This window comes from Dryobates pubescens, chromosome 1, assembly GCF_014839835.1.
Source record: "Dryobates pubescens isolate bDryPub1 chromosome 1, bDryPub1.pri, whole genome shotgun sequence".
Taxonomy (NCBI): Eukaryota; Metazoa; Chordata; class Aves; order Piciformes; family Picidae; genus Dryobates; species Dryobates pubescens.
In genome coordinates this window covers 21,094,248-21,114,694 of record NC_071612.1, presented here as the reverse complement: position 1 = coordinate 21,114,694, position 20,447 = coordinate 21,094,248, and the positions used below count along the sequence as shown (strand labels likewise).

The following is a 20,447-nucleotide window of genomic DNA, read 5'->3' as shown; positions in this document are numbered from 1 at the left end:
AGCCAAACCAAAGGGTGTTCTTAAAAAAAAACAAACACCAATGCAAAAGAATGTGGGGAGTTACCTGTGGAGTTACAGAAACCTCACCAGAATCCCAAGCTAATTAAAAACCGCATTGCTAGCATCATGGCCACAAAGCTACCTGTCTAGATTTACAAAGCATTATAACATAGAAAGGTTGAAAGCTCCCAGGAAGTAATTTTCAGACTGCTTTTGGTTCGCTATAAAAGATAAAAACCTTTCCTAAATGTAAACTGTTAGCAAAGCATTTTTCAGAAACGTTTTAAATTTGAGTGGTGAAGCCACTTTTAGTAGCTTTCCATAATGTTAAAGAGTTAAAACTGATCAAGTATACAAAAGGCACCTATTATAGTACCAGTTTTACCTCATTTCTTTACAGAAAAGAATCTGAACTGGGGACAGCCCAAGTCATGTTCCATAACTAAAATGTAAAGCCTCCAGTCCAACAAAAATCAGTAGTTAAGATACCCAATTACAAATTCCAGTTTTCAATTAACATCTAAAGTCTTTAACATCCACAAGGGAAATTAGTGTCTCATTATCCACATGATTCTCCAAACACTAACAGTGACCTCGACACTGCTGCAAGGGTACAATTTGAGGAGGACATTAAATAGATTGACTTTAGGTTGGTAAGTGGGATAGATGTGAAATGCTTGTAAAAAAAAGAACCCCAAAGTTACAGAGTTTACTTCTGACTGCATTGAAATGTGAGCCTTGTGTGTATCTAGATACTGCGTTTTACAACAGGACTGCACCCAGCACAACTCCACATCTGCGCTCCCAGCGCAAAGGTCGACTCCGACGCTCCCTCAGCTTAAGGGACGGTGACGTGGAAGGGACTCCCTGGGATGTGCTCATCACCCCATTTCACTGCCAGGACATAGTCACCCCTCTCCTTGACGACGTATGTCACGTTGTACTGATGGCTGCCCAGATGCTTGATGGATACCTCTTCGCACGGTATTGTAGGTCCGTGGACACCGACTAACAACATATTTGAACCTACAGTGAAATAACAGACTGTTAGCATGCCTAAGCTGAAATGAACAAGCATGGCTGTCCCGGAATATATTGTCTCCAGAACACAAGGATTTTGTTTAGGTCAGAGTGGTAGTCTGAGGTATGGCTAAGCTCATCTGGTATAAGCAGTAATTTTATTTAAAAGAGTTTTCAGCCTCATCGAGGCAAGGGTTTATTTGTGCATTTTCCCAGGCCTGTCAGGCTGCCACTACCTAACTAGAGCACTGAAGACATTAACACTGCTCATGAAACCAACTGTCTTTCAAAATACTTAGTTAAAAGTTACTAGCAGAGACCAGTGAACACAGCTGGTCTGTAATCCACTCACCACAAACCTCCCAGATGATGATGAGGCTTAAGGCTCGGTGCTTAAGGCTTATGGGAACACCTTGCATTACATGCTACAACAAACTTAAGCAACTCTTGTGATGCAGCAACCTGTTTGTTCCCATGCCCTAAGCCTGTGGTTTATTTCAGGTGCACCTGAATCCATTAAGAGAGGAACTAGTGTCTTTACAGCCTCTGCATTAGGACTGATTTGGTGAGTACCGTGTAGCATTTGAAGTCTTTCTTTAGAATCAGATCATTACCTCAAGCTTTTATTTTTAACACTGCAAGCTGGTTTAGGATAAAAAAATATGTCAGGCCAAACCACATTCACACCCATCTGGTTCCTGTGCCCATACCTGCTTTGCTGCAGTCCACAGAGAAGGAGCTTTTCTGACCCACAAAAGCCTTTGAGAGTCCTGCTCCCCGGGAAACCACTTTGCTAGCATCCGAGGCAGACTTGGGGATGGCACTATAGCAGGTTTCAGTTGATGACCTTGTCACAGACTCTACCAGGATGGATGAAGTTTCACTGGCGCTGCCTGGACTGACCAGGCGCAGTCCTGGAAACAGAAGAGATTTCTGACATTCAGATTCATCCCAACTGAAAGGCATTCACAGGGAGGTTTTGAACCAGCCCTAATGAACAGCATGCATTCTGCATCCAAAATGCATTTTTGGAGAGGAGCAATTTCCTTCTTGGGATTTTAAGCTGACATCTTCCAGCAGTGCTGGCAACAGTCCCATCCCAGAGCTCTTGAGTGGTTAAAGGACCACAGGAACTTCAGGATTCATTAAGCAAAGCTGGCTGCTTCAGAAGAGTTAATTGTGCTCCAATCACCAAATGCCGAAAATGACTGAAGTTGGCAGAAAAGCAGGTGCAATTTTGCAACAACACATTTTGAAAGCAGAGCATGTCCCAGCCCAGGGGAGTGCAGTCCCTGCCATCTGCTCCCAAGAACACCACCACACGCACCAGGAGAGGGTTCACTAGCTCAGGGGCAGCAGTAAAGATGAACTCCAGTCTGTGCTTAAACACAGCACTGAAGAGTGAAAGAGCTTCCTAAACTAGTCCTCATCACATCTAAAAGCCTCCCACACCTTGGTTATGTGATGTCTGCACCAAAGAGAGAGCAAGAAGGGCATAGCTTATGCTACAGTTGATCAGGTTTCAAGCTTTAAGGGGCAAATAAGTCAGTTTTATTTCCCTACTGCCAATGACGCTACTGCTCGGTCAGGATTTGCTATTCCCCTATAAAGCTGTTGTAAGGCCCTCCACTGAGTCAAGCAGGCAAGCTCAGTGACTAATGCTCTTGTAGCCTCTCCTGAGAGCCCTAATCTAGGCTTTGAAGATGATGGGAAGAAACATTTCAGTTCTCATGTCTAAACCTGAATGCTGTACTGTCTCAGAGGGACATTTACTGAATGACACCAACTGCTTCAGGCACACTGAAAATACTGGTTAGCTTTTTACCTGTAACCTTTGCCTTGAAGGGGCTGCCCACTATGTGGTTAGGTCCACCATATTTAATTCCAATTAAATAGTTTCCTGGAGCCATGGGTGTGTACATGACTTTGTAACCTTCTGGAGTTTCCTGGCAGTCCATTTTCACCTTTGATGGCCCTTCAATTGTAACAGAGAGGGTACCTGGACCAGCCTTGGTCGTGTTAATGAAAAACTCCGACTGCAGTCCTAGAAAGACGTAGCACAGTAAGACACACCCTTCCTCACACCCCAAGTTGCAACAGTAGCTTGTTAAGAGGAATGGAGAATTTGGCTCAAGATGAGGCTGCAGGCGGGGAGGGACAGCATGCCCCCCCCCGCCCAGCATCCTCACACAGGCCAACCCCGACTGAGGGCTCTGCACCTCAGCAGCCTCCTCACCAGCACCCTGCTCCCTCCTCCAACCACATCCTGTGACTGTAGGGTACATGGGAAAAGATCTTGTGAGCTTTTTATGGTCAAAATGGAAGGATTTTGGCATTGAAAAAAAAAAAAAAAGCTGCTTTAGAAAACTCTTAAAACAAGAGCCTTTCAAGGGCATCAGAGTCTGTGCTGACACAGCCTCCTGCATGGCAAAGCTTGGAGCCATCTCACTGCCTGTACAGTAAAATCAGCAGTGAAGAGCATACAAGAAACCAAAATAGATGAGAGGCAGGAGGTCTCCTGGAGAAGATGGGGGTTTGAACTGCTCAGCAACTGCATTCCAAGCAGTTTGTGGAAACAAAAGGTTGTTTAATTACAACGTCTAGTTATCACAGCTGTATTACTGCTGCTAATGCTAAGCCAATGATGCAACATCAGCAACACGAGAAAAGAATTAAAGTTTTCAGTCCCCAAATAACTTAGTGTCAAAATCTGGCTTAAAATATTTATGATATTTGGGCTGAGGAATTAAGTGCTTGAACTCAATCAAAACCAGTTATGGGAAAGTTTACTACAGCTGCAACTGAAGCGTGCAGGCATGGTGATAAACTAGGGAAAAGTTTCTAGCCCCTCCACACAAGAGGCTGCTGTGTCGCAACGCTGGAAGAACCCAGCTCCCAGAGAGGATTGTATCATCTTCTAGTGCTTGAGCAGTAAATCTCACTGGCAGCACTGGCCTGGGAGGTAAGGTAGGCAGTCTGCAATGTGCATCACTCAGAGGAAAATTCATTTCCAAAGCCAGCAAGCTTCACAGCTTCTCACTGTAAACTTCTTGCTCCAGTCACTGCTTTTCCCCTGTGCCCCAAATGAAGGCTCCCATTGTTGTAGGCTGCAGACGTGAACCCCTCCTGGGGGGACGTTTCAGGTGCTCAGCCACCGGCAATGGAAACCTCTACACTACACCATTGTTCAGAAACGCTGCTCAGCAGCTCCCAGGGGCAGCTCTCAGCAGCAGCCAGGACTCAACAAGGGGGCACAGAGTAACTTTCCTGAAGTTAAACAGTCTATTTATATAAAAAACAACCCCAAACACCTTTATAGATGGAGAAAAATTCCCTGTCCCTGATGCATCAGTGGCCAGTATTAATGAGTGCTTTTGTTTCCACCAATTAAAGCAGCACAGCCTGTAATATCTTTATTTTATATCATATATCCGTGTGTTTCCAAAACCAACTTGCTTGGTTTCTCCAGAACAGCAGCAGCTTTGACTGACTAACTGCAGTACTTATTTTTAACAGGGAGGGAGGGGGGAAAAAAAACAACAAGGGGGGGGGGGGGGGAAGGGAGGAAACAAGGAAAAAGTGATGAAACAGAAGCCACAAAAGACAGCAGTCCATAGGATAAGGGGAACTGGTTACCACTTGGCATACCAAAAGGAAGAACAAAATTTGCAACATTAAAAATCAATTCTGTTATTCATCTGTGTGTGAAGTGCACATCTTGGGATATTTTCACACTTTCTTATGTGAAAAATAAGAAAAAGCGAACCAAACCCTAAACTCTACAGTCCTATGTTGAGAACTATCAGATGAAGAAACCACAGCAGATAACTAGGTGTCAGATTCCAAGGAGAGCCAGCATTCACACTGCATCTACAGCACATACAGCATACTACAAACAACAATCCACTATACTCCCTGGAGTTTACACACCATATTACATCCAACTTGAGATTTCTCAGAGGTGCAAGCACTGAAGAAAGGTAACTGGGTACACCCTCATACCCATTTCATTAACAGGAACATGCAAGTTAAACAAGACTCCTACAACTAGGCCACCAACTCAGTATCTGCAGTCACAAATTGCCTCCATCTTTTGCAGACACTGTGTTCAGGCGTGGAAGGGAGCCAGAGCATCTGTGGAGCAATGAGGGACCACTGATATGGAGCTAAACTAACTGGCAGAGTTGTCACCCAGCTGCTAACCAGTTCAAGTGAACTTGTGTGCAGTTATTGGTTTACAGAGGTTTTAAGTTTAAGGCCCAGTACAGCTTGCAGTTTCACTAACCGGTGGTTATAAGGCTTGAGGAGCATGTGAGGAAGCAAAATTAGCTTGTGCTCAGGTCAGCAAAGAATGTGGGTTAGTTCAGCTGCCTCAGCAGGCAAGGTCACGTGAAAATAAGCCTAGGAACAGCTTCTGTCTCTCAAAGCCAGAGCGCAGCCAGGTTCCAGTCAGAGCTGTGAAAGGGTTACCTGTGGTACCACTCTCCAGGCCAGACCCATAGGCCGTGACGAGCGCGGGGTTGCCTGCCTGCCCAGGCTCCCCAACGCGCACTTTGAACGGGCTGCCCACCACGTGGCTCCCGTTGAACTTGACATCGATGGAGTGGATGCCGTTCTCGTGGGGGATGAACCGAACAGCATACTTGTCTGCAAGAGAGAAGTGACTCTGCTGAGCTATTAGAGACAACAGTAGAACAGCAATGAAACCCAGCACGGGGCTGGCTAGCAACCCAAGCAAGGCTGCTGTAACACTTCAACATATTCTGGTGCCAGTGCAAGCAAACTCAGCCACACGAGCTGCTAAGCTCATATTTAAGTAGGAAAACACAGCATGTATCGCAGGAGGTGTCAGGGGTTGTATTTTCACCTTGTCTACTACGACCTGATCTCAGCTGTCATCTAGTCTGCAGGGTGAGTTTTAAGGTTATATGCCTCACACGTGCACCAAACATGATAGCTTTATCACAGCCCAACCTGTCAACAATTGAGGGTGTAGTGCAGAGAAGAGAAGCAGCCAGTAAGAGCAAGGCAAAGCTTACCAGCAGGCTGTGTGCTGCTCCGACACCAGGCACCACACCTTCACGCAATAAAGTCATTTAACAATTTGCTGATACTTAACATTTTTGATTGCATGTTAAGCCAGAGGAGGGACTGATCTTCCCCAGCTGGACAGCTGCTGTCTGTCCATAGTACAGATCATAACTCATTCAGACTTCAAGTAAAAGAAACAAAACACAAAAGCTCATTGCTGAAACAGGTGTTGAGCTTTCTGTAGTGTTTGCTTACATTCAGCTTCCTTGACATTTTGTATGAAGGAGTGACTGCAAGTTACAAATAAACTATTAGTCAAAGATGGAAGCATAGCTTTGAAAAAATAAAAGTCATCCTGGCTAAATTCAACAACCACATCGTATTTCTTTTATGACTAGTGTTGCTGTACCTTCACTGGCAAGCCAAGACTTAAATATCTCTAACCCTACACAAGTTAGGGCTCAGTCATTTCATGGGTTACATAGGAAAAGTGTGGACTTTACCCTGACCCAACGACACTTGACACCAAGAATTCATTCTCCAAGCAAGGTCTTTGTCCCTTGGGTATATTGTCCACAAGCCAAAGGGACTAAACCCTGCTGTGGGGCAGCAAGTGTGTTTTGTAGGTCACCCAGTTTGTTCTGACCAATATAAAGCCATGCTCACCTGGCTCCAGCTCAGACACGTGGCACTCCTCTACAGCTCCAGAGGGGCTGTGGACTTTAGCATCGATCTTGCCCTTTGCCCCATTCAGCCTTATAGCAAAGGATGCTGGCTGATTAACTTTTAATCCAGACTCCTGAGAACGCAACAGTCAGATTATCAAATTTAAAACTTCATTTCAGACATTACAAGATCTGTGGGAAATAACCACTTCAGCATATATATATATTATTTTTTTCCAGATTTCACCAAGAGGCATAAAGTTGTGACTTGCATCAACTCTCAAATCAGTCACTTGTGTGGCCTAAAAGGATTTTTCTCCTAGTAACAGATCATTCTTGGAAGACAGAGGACTCAAATCAGGTGAAGGAAGGTTTAGAAGACCAGTCACCTGTTATCACTGAGGTAAGCCCCAGTATTCAGGCACTTGATTCAAAGGATGTTTAAGATGCAGCTCCCTTTTCAGCCCAGTCATTCTAGACTCGTTTGGGGTAAAAGCCTCTGATAACCCAGTTGTCTGAAACAGTAATGTGCATGTTTATATTTACCACAAGAGGCTGCATTTAGAATGCCACCACAAGATATCTTGACATGAGAAAACAATTTAAAACACAAAATCAGATGTTGCCATGCTGTCAGGCCATCGGTGGAAGGCCAGGCAGCTCTGCATCCAGGCTGCAATAGTCCTCTACCAGAGCAGTCCATGCAGCTACCCAGCAGTAATGTTTTACATTGAACATACTTTACCTGAGTTTATTTTCAACTAAATCCTGAAGAGGGAAATAAATGCAACTGAGTAGAACTGAGGTACAACATATAAAGCAAATCCCTGGTGCAGGTTTAGCAGAGGCTGATGCACACTGTGCTCCGTTACCAAATACTCAGCTTTATCTACCTCTCCAGGACTTAATTGAAGTGAGTATTCCTGTCAAGAGTCTTTAAATGAAACACAAGAGAAACATCAATACCACAGCGACTAATTAACGCCCTTGTAACTCGTGGTTAGAAGAGGTATTATGCAATAAGGCTGTCATGATTCATTTACACAGTCAAGGTGGAAGAGTCCTGCAGCCCAAGCCAACTTCTAGGGACCACAGCTGGGACATATCCAAAAGAGAGCCTCAACTGAGGTACTAATTGCTTACCACCACTCCATGAGTACTGAGGTACAGTATATTTAGACACAGAGTCTCAGTCTCACTTCCAAGTTTCTGGCTTTGGAGATTTAAGTAGGGCCTTTAATGTTACTTGAATTTAATGCACATAACCACACACACACGAAAATGACATGGTGAGGTTAACAGATGAACCAGGGCAACTACAGAGCTGTGATTCACCGAGATTTGCTACTGTAATGAATCATCTGAACTGCAACTGTGTGGTTTTGTGCCATCAGCCAGAGCAAATCTGCACTGTGACTTCACAGCGAGACCCCCTCCATCTGTTCACATGAATGCTCCAGCAAGGCTGCAGCAATGTCCCAGTGCTGCCTTGCCCATGAAAACCCATCTCTTCAGTCCACATGCCAACCAAGCAACTCATTACTAGACATGATCTCTGGTGGTTCAAATTCATGTTTCAGTTCTCCTTGGCCTTCTTCTAGCTGAGGGTGGAAAGCAAGTTTTAGCTCTTCCAATGCTATTTCTAGGGCCTCTTATTCTTAATTCTCATGTGTTAACAACTTTTAACACTCAGTTGAACAATCTGCCTTCAAATTCTGGCTAGCCAGAGCCAGACCACCTCTACTGGCCCAAGTTAATTAAGGGGCCAGCTGCCAAAAACCTCTCTCTGTCTGCAAACTGAGCTTGAAAACAAGCATCAACCAAGGCAAGGCTATCACTGAGAAGTAAGGACAACCATATTCATCTGAGAACAAGGACGAAATCAGTCTGTGTGGCAAGTTGTGGAGATGTTTCCTTATGTCTCACCTGAAGACTAGTGACAGTGAGCCTGCGAGCATCATCGGAGGGGGCAATGACAGGAACCAGGTAGGGGCTTTCAGGAATGTGCTCATCATTGAACTTTATGGACACCTCATAGTTGCCTGCAGGAAGAAAAGAAGCAGTAAGTATCCTTAGTTTCTCTGAAAACAGCATTCAGTTATCTCAGTGTGATCTGGTGGCAAGAGTACGTACCTGGCTCTTGAACTATGTACGACACACCACAAGATCCATCTTTATGGTCCTCAAAGGCAATTTCTGCTTTACTTGGCCCCTCCACAGCAATAGACAGTCCTCCAGCTCCAGCTTCCCGTGTCCATATACTGAACTCGGCTGTGGAAGCACACAAGAGCGCACACAAGAATCACTTCACTGCTGCTGCTGGGTTGCAGCTTCTTCTTAACAGACTGCACATTCCATTCTTGTGTATGAAGAATGGGACCTTGTCTCATCATCCTGGGTGGTAACACTCAGAATTTTCTCCAAGAGGCTCCTATTAGCCTTGAATTAGGCCATTAGCCCTGTATAACACAACTTACAGCCTCAGGCACATCCTGTGAGAGCAGTCAAGTTTTCAAAAGGTAGATTTCCAGACTTCTCTATCTGCATGACTGGCAGCATTATTACTCCATGTTTCTCCACTGATTAACCCTGGCTTGGGATGACCTTACAGGGCTACACCAAGCTCTCCCAAACTCTTAGATGAGAGGCTAACAGAAATCAAAGCACTTGTGCTGCAGAGCAGTGCACAGCAGGCACTGGAACCTAGCAAGAGCAGAGGACTCACCTGGGACACCAGTCTCTCCACGCTCCAGCCCTGGGCCTCCAGCTCTCACTTTATGGGCTCCTCCCTCACCCAGCGGCCCCACGGTGAACTGGAAGGGGCTGCCTGGCACTGGCTGCCCTCTGTATTTGACATCCACAGTGTGGACCCCCATTTCTTGTGGTACAAAGCGGACACAGTAGGTGTTTTTGTCAGCTTCTACAATTTCAGCATCAAAGTTTCTTCCAGAGGGACTAGTCACCTGGGCTGTCATATCTCCACAATCAATTTCTAACAAGAAGAGAATTTTTAGAAGCAGATTAGAAAATGACAAAGGGGTTTGGTATTTTGTGTTCAGAAGCAGGATCTGAGCTCAGGTGATTACGCAGTACAAACAACAGAAGCAGCACACAGGTGCCAGTTTGCATGCTCAGCTAGGTATATGCTGCCAAACAGGAAGCCTGGCAAGATGTGTCCCACCAGGTGCTATGGAAGCGAATGAAGAGGCTGGTTAAGTGCAGCCAGCTGAGACTGGCCTATGTGACTCACATTTGCCAGACAGCAGTACAAACACTTAACAGACAATATGATCATCTTAAAGCCCCAGAGACAGGGTGAGCTGTGCAGCTCCTTCCCCAGTCTGCTGTACACAGACTAGATTAAGGCCTCCATAGTATTTATTTCTCCTTACGCTGTGCTTATTTTTACCCATTCAAAAGAGACCACACCACCAGCGTTTCTGCCCTAAACTTACTATGAGGATACCTTAACAACACTGAAGTTTATTTCCACTGCTTCCAGTACACTATGCTGCACAAGTACAAGTTATGCCTACGGAGATAAAGACTTTGCCTACCTGGAATTTTGAGGTTCAGATCACATATGCTTCCTACTGTTGCAACAGATGGAGCTCGTCTTGTTCGTGTGATGCTCTCCTTAACTCTTCCTTCACCGCTTATCTTCACAGTAAATGGGCTGCCTGTAAACACCACAGCAAATCAGTCCTCTGCCCCTTACACACTGCATCAAGGGCAGGAATTAAAATCCTCCTCTGCCTTGCAGTCCATCACAGCGCAAGTTTTAGAGACAGCAAACAGTCACATCCAAGTGAAATACAGCCATGTAACCAGAGCGGTTTTGGATGCTTGCTGCTTGTGGAGGGTACAGGTAGGGTTCTCCTTGCTTCTTTAGGACCTAGTCTGAGCCAAATCACACAGCCACCTGCAGTTCCAGCATGCTGGCCAGCTAGGTAAGAATTTTATTGTACTAACCAAAAAGCTGCCCGACACTTCTGCTTACCTGGAATATGTTCATCTGCAAATTTAGTGGACACAATGTAGACCCCAGGTACAGTCGGGAAGTAGGACACTTTGCAAGTACCATCTTCTAGGTCTTCAGTCTGGATATCTACTTTACTGGGTCCTTCAACTGCCAGCGAGATCCCACCATAACCTACAATACAGCTAAGTTAGCACTATGGAAATCTGAGGCTATTATAAATTTGACATAAAAGCAGTCCAAACCCATAGCAGTAGCTAGTCAGTAGTTTTGCATCACACTGCGCAGTTGCATGATGCCCTAACAACATTTTTGGAGTCCTAATCAGTCATACATTGAAGGCATAACATGCATTCAGCTCATAAAAATTCATTTCATCCCTTTTATTTCATTACTGTTGAAAAACTAGTTTCAAAGACTGTGGCACAGGCTTCACATTAAATCAATAGAAAGATGTCCTGATTTCCATCATGCTGTACACAATGACACTAGAACCAGCACATGAAAGAACACCTTCATGGGTACCTCAGTGGCTGTAACAGAAGACATCAGTCATGACAATGCAAAGCTTTTTTGAAGTTAATAGCATTGCCTGTAGTTAATAACTGACAATAATGACTGTGCATGCTGAATATGCTATTTGCATCTGCTGCTTTGTGGCTTGTGACCTGGTGCTCACAGGCTGAGAGAAATATGCATCTTAATGAGAGCATTCTCACAGCATCTCACACTGCCTTTGTGATGAAACCAACCTGCATCTCTTGTGTCTACAATGAAGTCACACATTTCAAAGGTTCGTCCTTCTACCAAGCCACGTCCAAAAACTCTTGCTCGTCTGGCATCTCCTATCTCAGACTGGACCACCATGATTGTTACAGGACTGTTTGCTACATGGCTCCCATTTTTCTTGATGCTAACCACATGCTCTCCTACTTCCCGTGGAATGAATGAGATGCCTACAAAGCAGAGAAATGTGACAAACTTACTCACTTTTGATACATGTTATACTTAAATGCCTTAATTACACCAAGAAATGAAATACTGAAAGAAAATTTTACACATCAAATGTTGCTCTCAAATGGGCCACAAAGCCACTCACATACACTCACAAAAAGCATTTCCATCACAACTTGGCATGCCTCAAGCAAGCTAATGCAAGGGGTCGTTCTTCATACTCTTCTGTCCTTGGTCAAGCGTACCAAAACCCATCACCCACCTGGTTTGACACCACACTTCTGGGAAGGAGCAGAGAAGTCAGTTTTTTACATAGCAAAACAAAGCTGAGTAGGGGCTACTATACTAATGTCAGAGCTTACCAACGTGGTTATTGGGTAGCCTCTTCAGAAGACAAGGCTCATCACGACCTGATGGGGCTTTAATGCTGGCTGTTAAGAGACTGAGATCAGTCTCATGGATGTCCAACAAAAAGTCAGCAGCAGAACCGAGCTTAACCTGGGACCGTGTTCTGTTATCATCTGAATGTACAAAGATGAATCAGAAAAACATCACAAGATTAAGTACAGAGCAAGTCAGAGGACTCCATGTTCCTGCCACAAACTAAGTCCCTAATGCTATTAGAATTTAGTTCTCCTTATGAAGTACTTCCAGAAGTCTAAACTTTATACCTGTGATCTTGGCTGTGAATGGACTGCCTGGAATGTGTTTGTCATTGTACTTGACCAGGATGCTGTAGTTTCCAGGCAGAGTAGGCAGGTATGTGACTGTGCATGTCCCATCTTTGTTATCAATGCAGCTGATCTCTGCTTTTGAGGGTCCTTCAATAGCCAAGTCCAGCCCACCTAGGAAACAAGGAGAACAGTACTTTGTAAATCTTCATGCACAGCAAGTCCATAGAGGAAGATTCAGTACTTGGTACTGAAAATGGAGCTTCAATGGATATTTCCAAAAGACAGTAGCAAAAGGAGCTCAGGCCCATCCACTAAGACCACAACTCTATTTAGTCTGTTAGATTTACCTAAGAGTGATTCCTCCTCCAGTTATCTCCTAGATCTAAGCTGCCTCCAGTTTAGTTTTAATTAAACAAATTGCTTGCAGCCTGTACCACAGGCTACATCTACTGCTCTCAGGAAGAGGTAATAAACTAAGTCTTACTGCAAGTAGCAGTCTGATATTCACAAAAGTCAGTTGTATCACACCAGAAATTCATAGTGAGACAGATGAATGCAAATTAATGCCGATGCAGATCACACTGCCAAGAAGTTCCTAGTTTAGGACAGGATGGATTTAAAGAACAGACTTACCCTCTCCTGCATCCTCTGTGACAATGGTGAAAGTTGCCGGTTTATTTGCAACTCCATAAATGAGGCCAGGCCCATAAGCTGACACACTGCCACTGTTTGGATAGTTCACATAGAACTGCAGAGGGCTCTCTAAAGGAAAATGAACAAGAGAAGCACTTTTAAGGATCAGTGGCCTGGACAACAAGAATAAAATGGACAACAAGCTCCTCCAACCCAATGGGATTGACAGCCATGTTCTTCATAGCTTTGTCACTAGGTATTTGAAGAATCTTTATGTGACTATAAGGCACTTAAACTGATTAAGCCTCCTCTTTCATCTTCAAAAGATACTTCTTCACAATTTGTTCCACTTTCAGTCATGACAAAGTCAATGTTACCCAAATTACCAGATATAAGCTTCAATGAGGTTGTAAAGAGTCTTATGCATTACAAGTTTATTTTTAGCACATTAAATCAGGACACAGCCTTTCAGCTCAGGCACAGATCATGAATTTTGGTAGCTCAGAATTAGGAACTAGCACAACATATTGTTTGACTCAATGAACCTGGACTAGCAAATCTGAAATATATCCAAGAAACACATTTGTCAGCCTCAGATTAGCTAAACTGGCGCACAAGAACAAAAAGAACAGTAACCAACAGCCAAAATGGTTTCCAAAAAAAGGCACAGATAGCTCTCAAGTCCAAAACTAGATCTTGCAGCTGAGACCAGAGCAAGTTTGATTCACAATAGCCTTCAAGAAGAAAGCATTACAGCACACCTGTCCTTCTGTCCAGGTGCAGGGTCACAGTCTCACTGAACCACCATATCTGCCCATTTGGCACTTAGGTCGGTGTTATATCCATACAAGTCATGAAGATACTGAAGTCACACCACACACTGAGCTCCCTACTTCAGCCAAAGCCTTCCTCTGTCTTACACCAACAGGACCAGCAGCCCAGTGAAGGTTTTGTCTTATGTCTACACATTCTTCTACAGATCTGTCTGGTTTTGCTCCAGCTCCACACAGCCAGCACACTGGGAGAACCTCAGGGCAGCCCCAGCCTCCAGGCAAGGGAGAGCTTTGTCTAGGGAGCTGCAGGAGCTGGTGAAGTAAGGACAATGAATAGAAGAAAAAGGGAATGAAAGGCAGTGGTTTCTGTTTGTTAAGCAGCAGGCAGGAAGAAAGTAAAATTACAGCATAATGTGCATGTGCATTTTATTTTGCTGCAATGAGATGGAAAGAGTAACTATAGTGTTTTAGCCATTGAGTCCTCCCCACAGTTCAGAGATTCTATGCCAATGCCATTTTGAAAATAAATGTGTACTGTAACCACTAGTTTACTTGAGCACCATGGTAGTAAATTTCAACCTGAAAAAAAATGGCAGTTTGAAAATTGTACGTTTCTTCTTCATAATAAGATGCCACAAAAGCCAGATTCCAAAACCAAAATCCATTTTAAGCCTGGCTGGTACTATTAAACCACAATGGAAGCTCACATGTGCCAGCACTTACTTCTTTGCTTTAGTTTCTTTCCGGACTGCTTACAGATAAACTGCTGCTAGATGGCAAGAGGTCCTGAGCAGTTCTTACTGCAATGTATACAACTACGCTTCACAGATAGCAAAAGCATCAGCAGGGTGCTGCACTTGGATTTGTGTCACCCACTTTGTCAGACTCACCTGGGATGTGCTTTCCCATATATTTGATGTGCATTTCATGCAGCCCAACCTCAGTAGGAGCATATCTCACTGTCACTGTGCCATCCTTGTTATCCACAATATCAGGCGTATCAGTCTTTCCGGAGGGCATGAGCACTTCACCTACAAAAAGCCACCCAAGAGTTACAGGGGGAGAAGCTGCCTGCTCCCCCTCTCCCACTCACAAGGAATTGTCTAGCCATTTCCATTTCAAACAAGCATTTGAAATTGTTAAACTGCTTACCCACAGGCACAAATAGGAGACTAATGGGAACACTAACCAGACATGTTTTCTACTTAAGCTACAAGAATACCACACAGCAGCAGACATCTGGCAAACAGTCCTGCGACCTTACAAACTCCACAGGAAGGACTGTTTGCTTCAGCCACTGAAATTTCCACGGCAAGCCCCAGGAAAAGCACCTCATTGCAAGACAATCCCTCTCCTGCAGCTCTTTGGAAAAGGAAAGATTGACTGACCCCTCAACAGGGACAGACCAGGGCTTGGGGTGAGACTGCTGAGCTAGCGAGCAGGAAGGGACATAGTCTGTTATGCGCAGGAGCTTAGTGCATCTAGGATGTTGCTGGGGAGATGCTTTCAGCTGCCAGACCTGTGGAAGAAGGGGTGCCTGCTTTGGTGAAGGAATGTGATAGGAATGCATGATTAGACTGTTCTGCAGCATCTGTACAATGTAAGTAATGATGTTGATCAAGGATGCATGTACCAGCTCCAGAGACTAAAAGTAGCAACAGTGGGGTAGCTCACAGCCTAACTGAGCAGCACCAAGAATCCCTTTACTTAACTCAAACCATCAGCAGGGTGTAGCCTACTCATCCTCAGCGGGTGCCACTTCATGTCAAATTAAACAACTAAGTTGCTAGCAGGATACAATCCTCCCCCACGCACACTGTGGTCTAGACCACCCAGACTGTTAGCTGCAAACAGAAAAACATGCTAACAAAAAGCAAAGCCTCCCCAAAAGGCCACACACACTCCAGGTACCTGTTATTTCTCCTTTCCTTACAGCAAAAGGGATAACCATATCGAAGGGCCTGAACCCCATGCCATTCATGTCTCCAACTGGGACATAAGCTTCTTCCGTGACCTGAAGGAAGCAGAAGATTGGGATATTTCAAAAAGGATATCAGACCCAAATGAGCACTGAGCAATGCCATTGTGAGCAAAAGCAGAAGAGCGCGGGTGGTGATTATTGCAGCCAGCCACAGGACTGGGCTCAACCAGAGCAGCATCTGGCCAAGCTCTCCTCGGTAACACCACCACACCACAGAGCAGAGTGAATCACACACGGTGCGAATGGAAGACATGCTGGAAAAAAAAGAGATAAAAATGGAACACAAAGGGATGGAAGAAAATGTAGCACACACAAGACCCAAAGTGGCTCCATCTGAAAGGATTTAGTTGCTTAAGGCCTGGAAGAGAAAGTGATTTCTGAGTGGGGCAGAGTGGTTGCAACACAAAATGGATGAAAGGAACAGATTTCACAATGTGACACTGGACTCGAGACACTGTGTGTTTTACTGAGAAAAAGCCATGTGCTCAGGTTGCTTTTGCCAACAGCAGACATTGAAGAAGTAGAAGCTGTAGGTGTAATGATCCTCCTCATGTTTAAATGAGAGTTTATTTGAAGACTCCCTTCAAGCAGCAAAGTGAAAACAAGGTCTGGATCCCAAGAGCAATTGATCAAACAGAAAGAATGAACACAGTGACCAGAGCAATTCAAGCAGTCCCAAGAAGCAGGATGTCATCTGAAATGGAACACAGATGGGAGAAAAACAGCTGAAAAATGTAAAAATTGTGTACCCAAGGGCGAAATCCGGGGGGGGAGCTGCCCACTGGCTCCTGCGACCGCACGGTGACATCATCTGCATCTACAGCCTGGGCAGGGGTAAAGGCAGGTTAGGTGGTGTTCTGTCACAGAAGCGTTCCCACCTTTCACAGTACTGAACATTAAGCTCCTTTCCGCTCCTCAACACCTTCCTCCCATCACACAGCCCTCCCAGTCTTCTCACCATCACAAGGATGTGGATTGAACTGGGGAGCTGGGAAACTGTCTGTATAAACAGGCATTGGACACAGCGGGAAGCCACCAGTAGCCCAGCAAAGGGACAAAGTCAGAACATGCCGCTGCTGGGAGCCTGGGAGGGAAGCTGAAAGCAATGCCCAAACACTGCTGGAATCGAATTTCAGAGTTGCTTTTTATGGGACTGTGGTAGGGAAAGAACTGAAAGATTTTAACCTAAGATGCACGTCCCCAAGAACTGTGCAACATGGCGCACAAACCGGGAGGCTGGGGAGCCTGCTGCCGTGGGAAGGCTGCTCCCAGCTCATGCCCTTGGGTGAATGACCCAGCCCACATCCACCCATAGCTGCAAAGCCATTCTTCTGATTCATAGCTGGGATGGCGTCGTCAAGACACCAAATGTGTTTTCCCCTGGCGCAGCCTCCCTTCCCACCAGGCATGCCAAGAGGATGACTTGCAAATTCCCATCTCCCCCACTTAACCCAACAAGGGCAGCCAGGACTGACATTCACGAACACAGCTCCACTGGGCTCAGACACCCTAGCTTGTCCTGCCCTTCTACATGACGGCAAACCACCCTAACAAAACAACCTACTCAGAACATACGCGTGGAAAGACTCTACTAAGGAAACCAATGAGAAAGCAGGAATACTGCTGCTGCACTGTTCTCCATCCTCATCTGAGACACTCAAGTCAAACACCTACTGCATCAGTCAGCTGTGAAGTGGGAATTTTGGCTGGCCAGGAGCAGGCTCCCTAACCTCAAGAGACATTTCCTGTGGTGAGCTTTGAGCAGCAACCAAGAAAGTCAGTTTCCTCATGAAAAACTTCAGAGACATTGGCAGTGATCCGCAGGTAGGAAAAAACAGTGTGCCTGGCCCCAAGAAGGCACCCATATATTCCAAACAGACTCAGCACAAGCATGGCCATGTGGTTTAACAGACCAAGATACAGAGGCCACCTCACCAAAGATTACAAGGCCAAAACTTGTTTTGCTAACGCAGAACTGATCTTCACATGAAAGGTTTCTCTGAGCCTCGAGAGGCGCCTTCTCTGCTCCTCAGGGAGACTGGATTTCTGTTTGCTTTTTAAACCTCAACATGCTGAAGTACTGCATGTTGAACATAATTAGGAGGGGGAATTTGGCTATAACAGTTTAACTAGCACTTGCAAATCATAACAGCCTCCCTCCCTGAGATCTGTCAGCAGACTGTTCCTTATTTTGGGGTCAACATTACAGAGAGTGAGAGATGGATGGACAAGTCAGAGCAGTGTATCTGATAACAGCTGAAGTAATTAGCCATAGAGGCTGATTGCAACCACCCTTACATCATTTACAAAGAGAACTAATGGTCAGGAAATGCAAAGTTCAGAGAAGCCAAGTCTTCATCCTCCAATGGCTTCTATCCCTCTTCACTTAACTGTGCTGCCGGCTCAAAACAAGGTTTGCAAGCAACAAACTAGCTCCTGCTAGTTTAGTAAAGGACTAAACGAACATTGACACAGAGAGCTAACCTATCACTCGATAAAACAACAGGCAACAGGAATCCGAGTGGGAGGCATTTTGGGAGCAGAGCTGGCTTACCATGACGGTGAAAGGACTGTTGGGAATGTCCACCCCACCAAAGCGGACGTAAATCACATAGGTTCCTGGTTTGGCAGCGGTGTAGAAGATATCATAAGTCCCATCCTCATTCTCAACAACATCTGCTTCAGCTTCTGTCCCGTCTGGCGTCAGGACTGTGCACGTCACTTTTCCCTTCCCTGCTGATTTGGCATCTACCACAAAACCAACCTCCTCACCGGTCTTCACAGTGGGTGCAATTCCAGGACCTGCAAGGCAATTTTCATTACAGAACGCATTCAGAGAACAGTTTTCCCAGGCAGGCCGACCGCAAGGGGCCTGGGAAGCCCAGCAACAAAACACCCGTCCCAGGAACCCACAGAAGTGATTTTTGGGAGCTGATGTACAATAAAAGGACATTTGTAGTGTTGGACAGCATAGTGGCAAGAGCTGACCTCCAGCTTTCCTTCTCTGCAATCAGAAAGGCTGAACGAGAACAGAGGGGAAGATGAGCTAAGTTTGAAGCAACAACACCTTAGCCCATACTCTTATTGTCCTCCTTCACCAGAATCAAAGGCACTACCTTCCACCCTGGCCAAGGATTCTGCTGTCACTACTTTAATATCATAGTATCAGTCAGGGTTGGAAGGGACCACAAGGATCATCTAGTTCCAACCCCCCTGCCACGGGCAGGGACACCCCACACTAGATCAGGCTGGCCAGAGCCTCATCCAGCCTGGTCTTAAACACCTCCAGGGACGGCGCCCCAACCACCTCCCTGGACAACCCATTCCAGGGCTTCACCACTCTCACGGTGAAGAACTTCCTCCTCACATCCAGCCTGAATCTCCCCACCTCCAGCTTCAATATAAGCCTCCCTGTGAGAGTACTTACAAAAGGGCACAGTAGCAACCACAGCTGCTTCCTCATACATTTCCCACACATGATTTCCCACCATTCCACCACACCCCAAAAGAAAAAATTGTGAAACAATGCCCAAATTGTAGCAATTTGATCCAGCCTCAAGAACACTGTGTTTAAATGAGAACTATTAAGTCACATTTGAAGTACATACTCAATGCTCTTGGTTTTGACCAGCACTTGTTATACCAGGTAAAAGGCTCATTTTCAAGTGGCAATGAACCTGCTGTTTTAATAGCTTGACAGTATTCCAGCTTCTATTCCTATGGTGATTGTATTTCAGCTTTACAGCAGAGTCAGGCACTTCTTGGAAAGGGGAAACTTAAGCTAGCATCTGACAATCTCCATCAGTTATTTTATTAGTCAATGACTTGAGTTACTTGCAACAGTATCAAATTCAGCCATTAAGGCCCTTTCTAAACAAATTCTAAAGCAAAGGGGATACTGCCACTCTGTTTTCCATTGTGCCAGGAATATATTTCTGCTTTAAGCAGGCTTGAAAGCAGCCAGCTGATGAAAAGGCACCAGGTACACTCTAGCTGCACAATGGCAAGTCAGCATGGTGCCCAGATAACCTCACAGGTCTACAATCACAGACTGTTTCCCTGTTCAATTTGGACTTGCCTAATTTATTACTCTAAATATCACAGGATTTAATATTCAGTGGCATTCTTGTAACTAGTTCCTGGTCACCTCCGCTCCCTGCCACAGCCTCTGGCTGGTTAGGAGGTAGCAGAGTGCCACAGTGGCCAGTCGAAAGCTGTATGATTATCACCCACCCTGAGAACAGGCAAGGGTTGAGGCTGTAAGTGTGCTCCTACAGCAACAAATTTTGAGACCTTCCCCCTGCACCACAGCACTGATTTTTGAGGTAATAATGTTTGAGTTGCAGTAACATCTTGTCTTTAGGCTATCTCTATCCATACACACCTCCCCAAAATCTATTCAGATCCTGGCCAGCCAGACAGAAAAGTTGAATTTTTCACCAGTAACACCCAACCTGAACAGGCTTTGCCAATGTAGAAACACACAGCCAGCTATTTGCATCCTCACAATTAATTCTGTTCTTGGTAGGAAAGAAAACCCTCTTGCAACACTTGCAGCGCAAGACACATGATGCAGTGAACGTGGGCTGATGCATTATTTTTTATAGCAACCTCACTGCAGTTCTCAGCAGGATTTACCTAGACTAAAGTAAGTATGAGATTCCAGTTTTATCTGTCTGTTCATAACAGCCCAGACAATTTGAAAGGTTTTGCTAGAGACTGCAAGAGATTCCTCCT

At 45.2% G+C, this 20,447-nt stretch overlaps 1 protein-coding gene across 5 annotated transcripts in view; it reads right to left on the bottom strand.

Moving 5' to 3' along the window:
* Positions 1-687: 687 nt before the first annotated feature.
* The window catches only part of FLNB (filamin B), a 70,972-nt gene continuing 51,212 nt past the window's right edge, over positions 688-20,447 (bottom strand). For 2 of the 5 annotated variants that reach the window (XM_009910029.2, XM_009910028.2), the window contains 18 exons: positions 18,265-18,512; positions 16,460-16,534; positions 15,641-15,743; positions 14,620-14,760; positions 12,957-13,085; positions 12,321-12,494; positions 12,012-12,170; positions 11,448-11,651; positions 10,717-10,869; positions 10,274-10,396; positions 9,442-9,708; positions 8,850-8,987; positions 8,643-8,758; positions 6,718-6,850; positions 5,491-5,667; positions 2,846-3,064; positions 1,731-1,934; positions 688-1,026 (listed from right to left, as the gene is read on the bottom strand). In XM_009910029.2, the coding sequence (XP_009908331.2) occupies positions 839-1,026; positions 1,731-1,934; positions 2,846-3,064; positions 5,491-5,667; positions 6,718-6,850; positions 8,643-8,758; positions 8,850-8,987; positions 9,442-9,708; positions 10,274-10,396; positions 10,717-10,869; positions 11,448-11,651; positions 12,012-12,170; positions 12,321-12,494; positions 12,957-13,085; positions 14,620-14,760; positions 15,641-15,743; positions 16,460-16,534; positions 18,265-18,512 (2,951 nt within the window). In that variant the 3' untranslated portion in view covers positions 688-838. Of the gene's footprint in view, positions 1,027-1,730; positions 1,935-2,641; positions 3,065-5,490; positions 5,668-6,717; positions 6,851-8,642; positions 8,759-8,849; positions 8,988-9,441; positions 9,709-10,273; positions 10,397-10,716; positions 10,870-11,447; positions 11,652-12,011; positions 12,171-12,320; positions 12,495-12,956; positions 13,086-14,619; positions 14,761-15,640; positions 15,744-16,459; positions 16,535-18,264; positions 18,513-20,447 lie in introns of those variants that run through there. The other 3 variants (XM_009910030.2, XM_054162514.1, XM_054162519.1) reach the window with 3 other exon arrangements.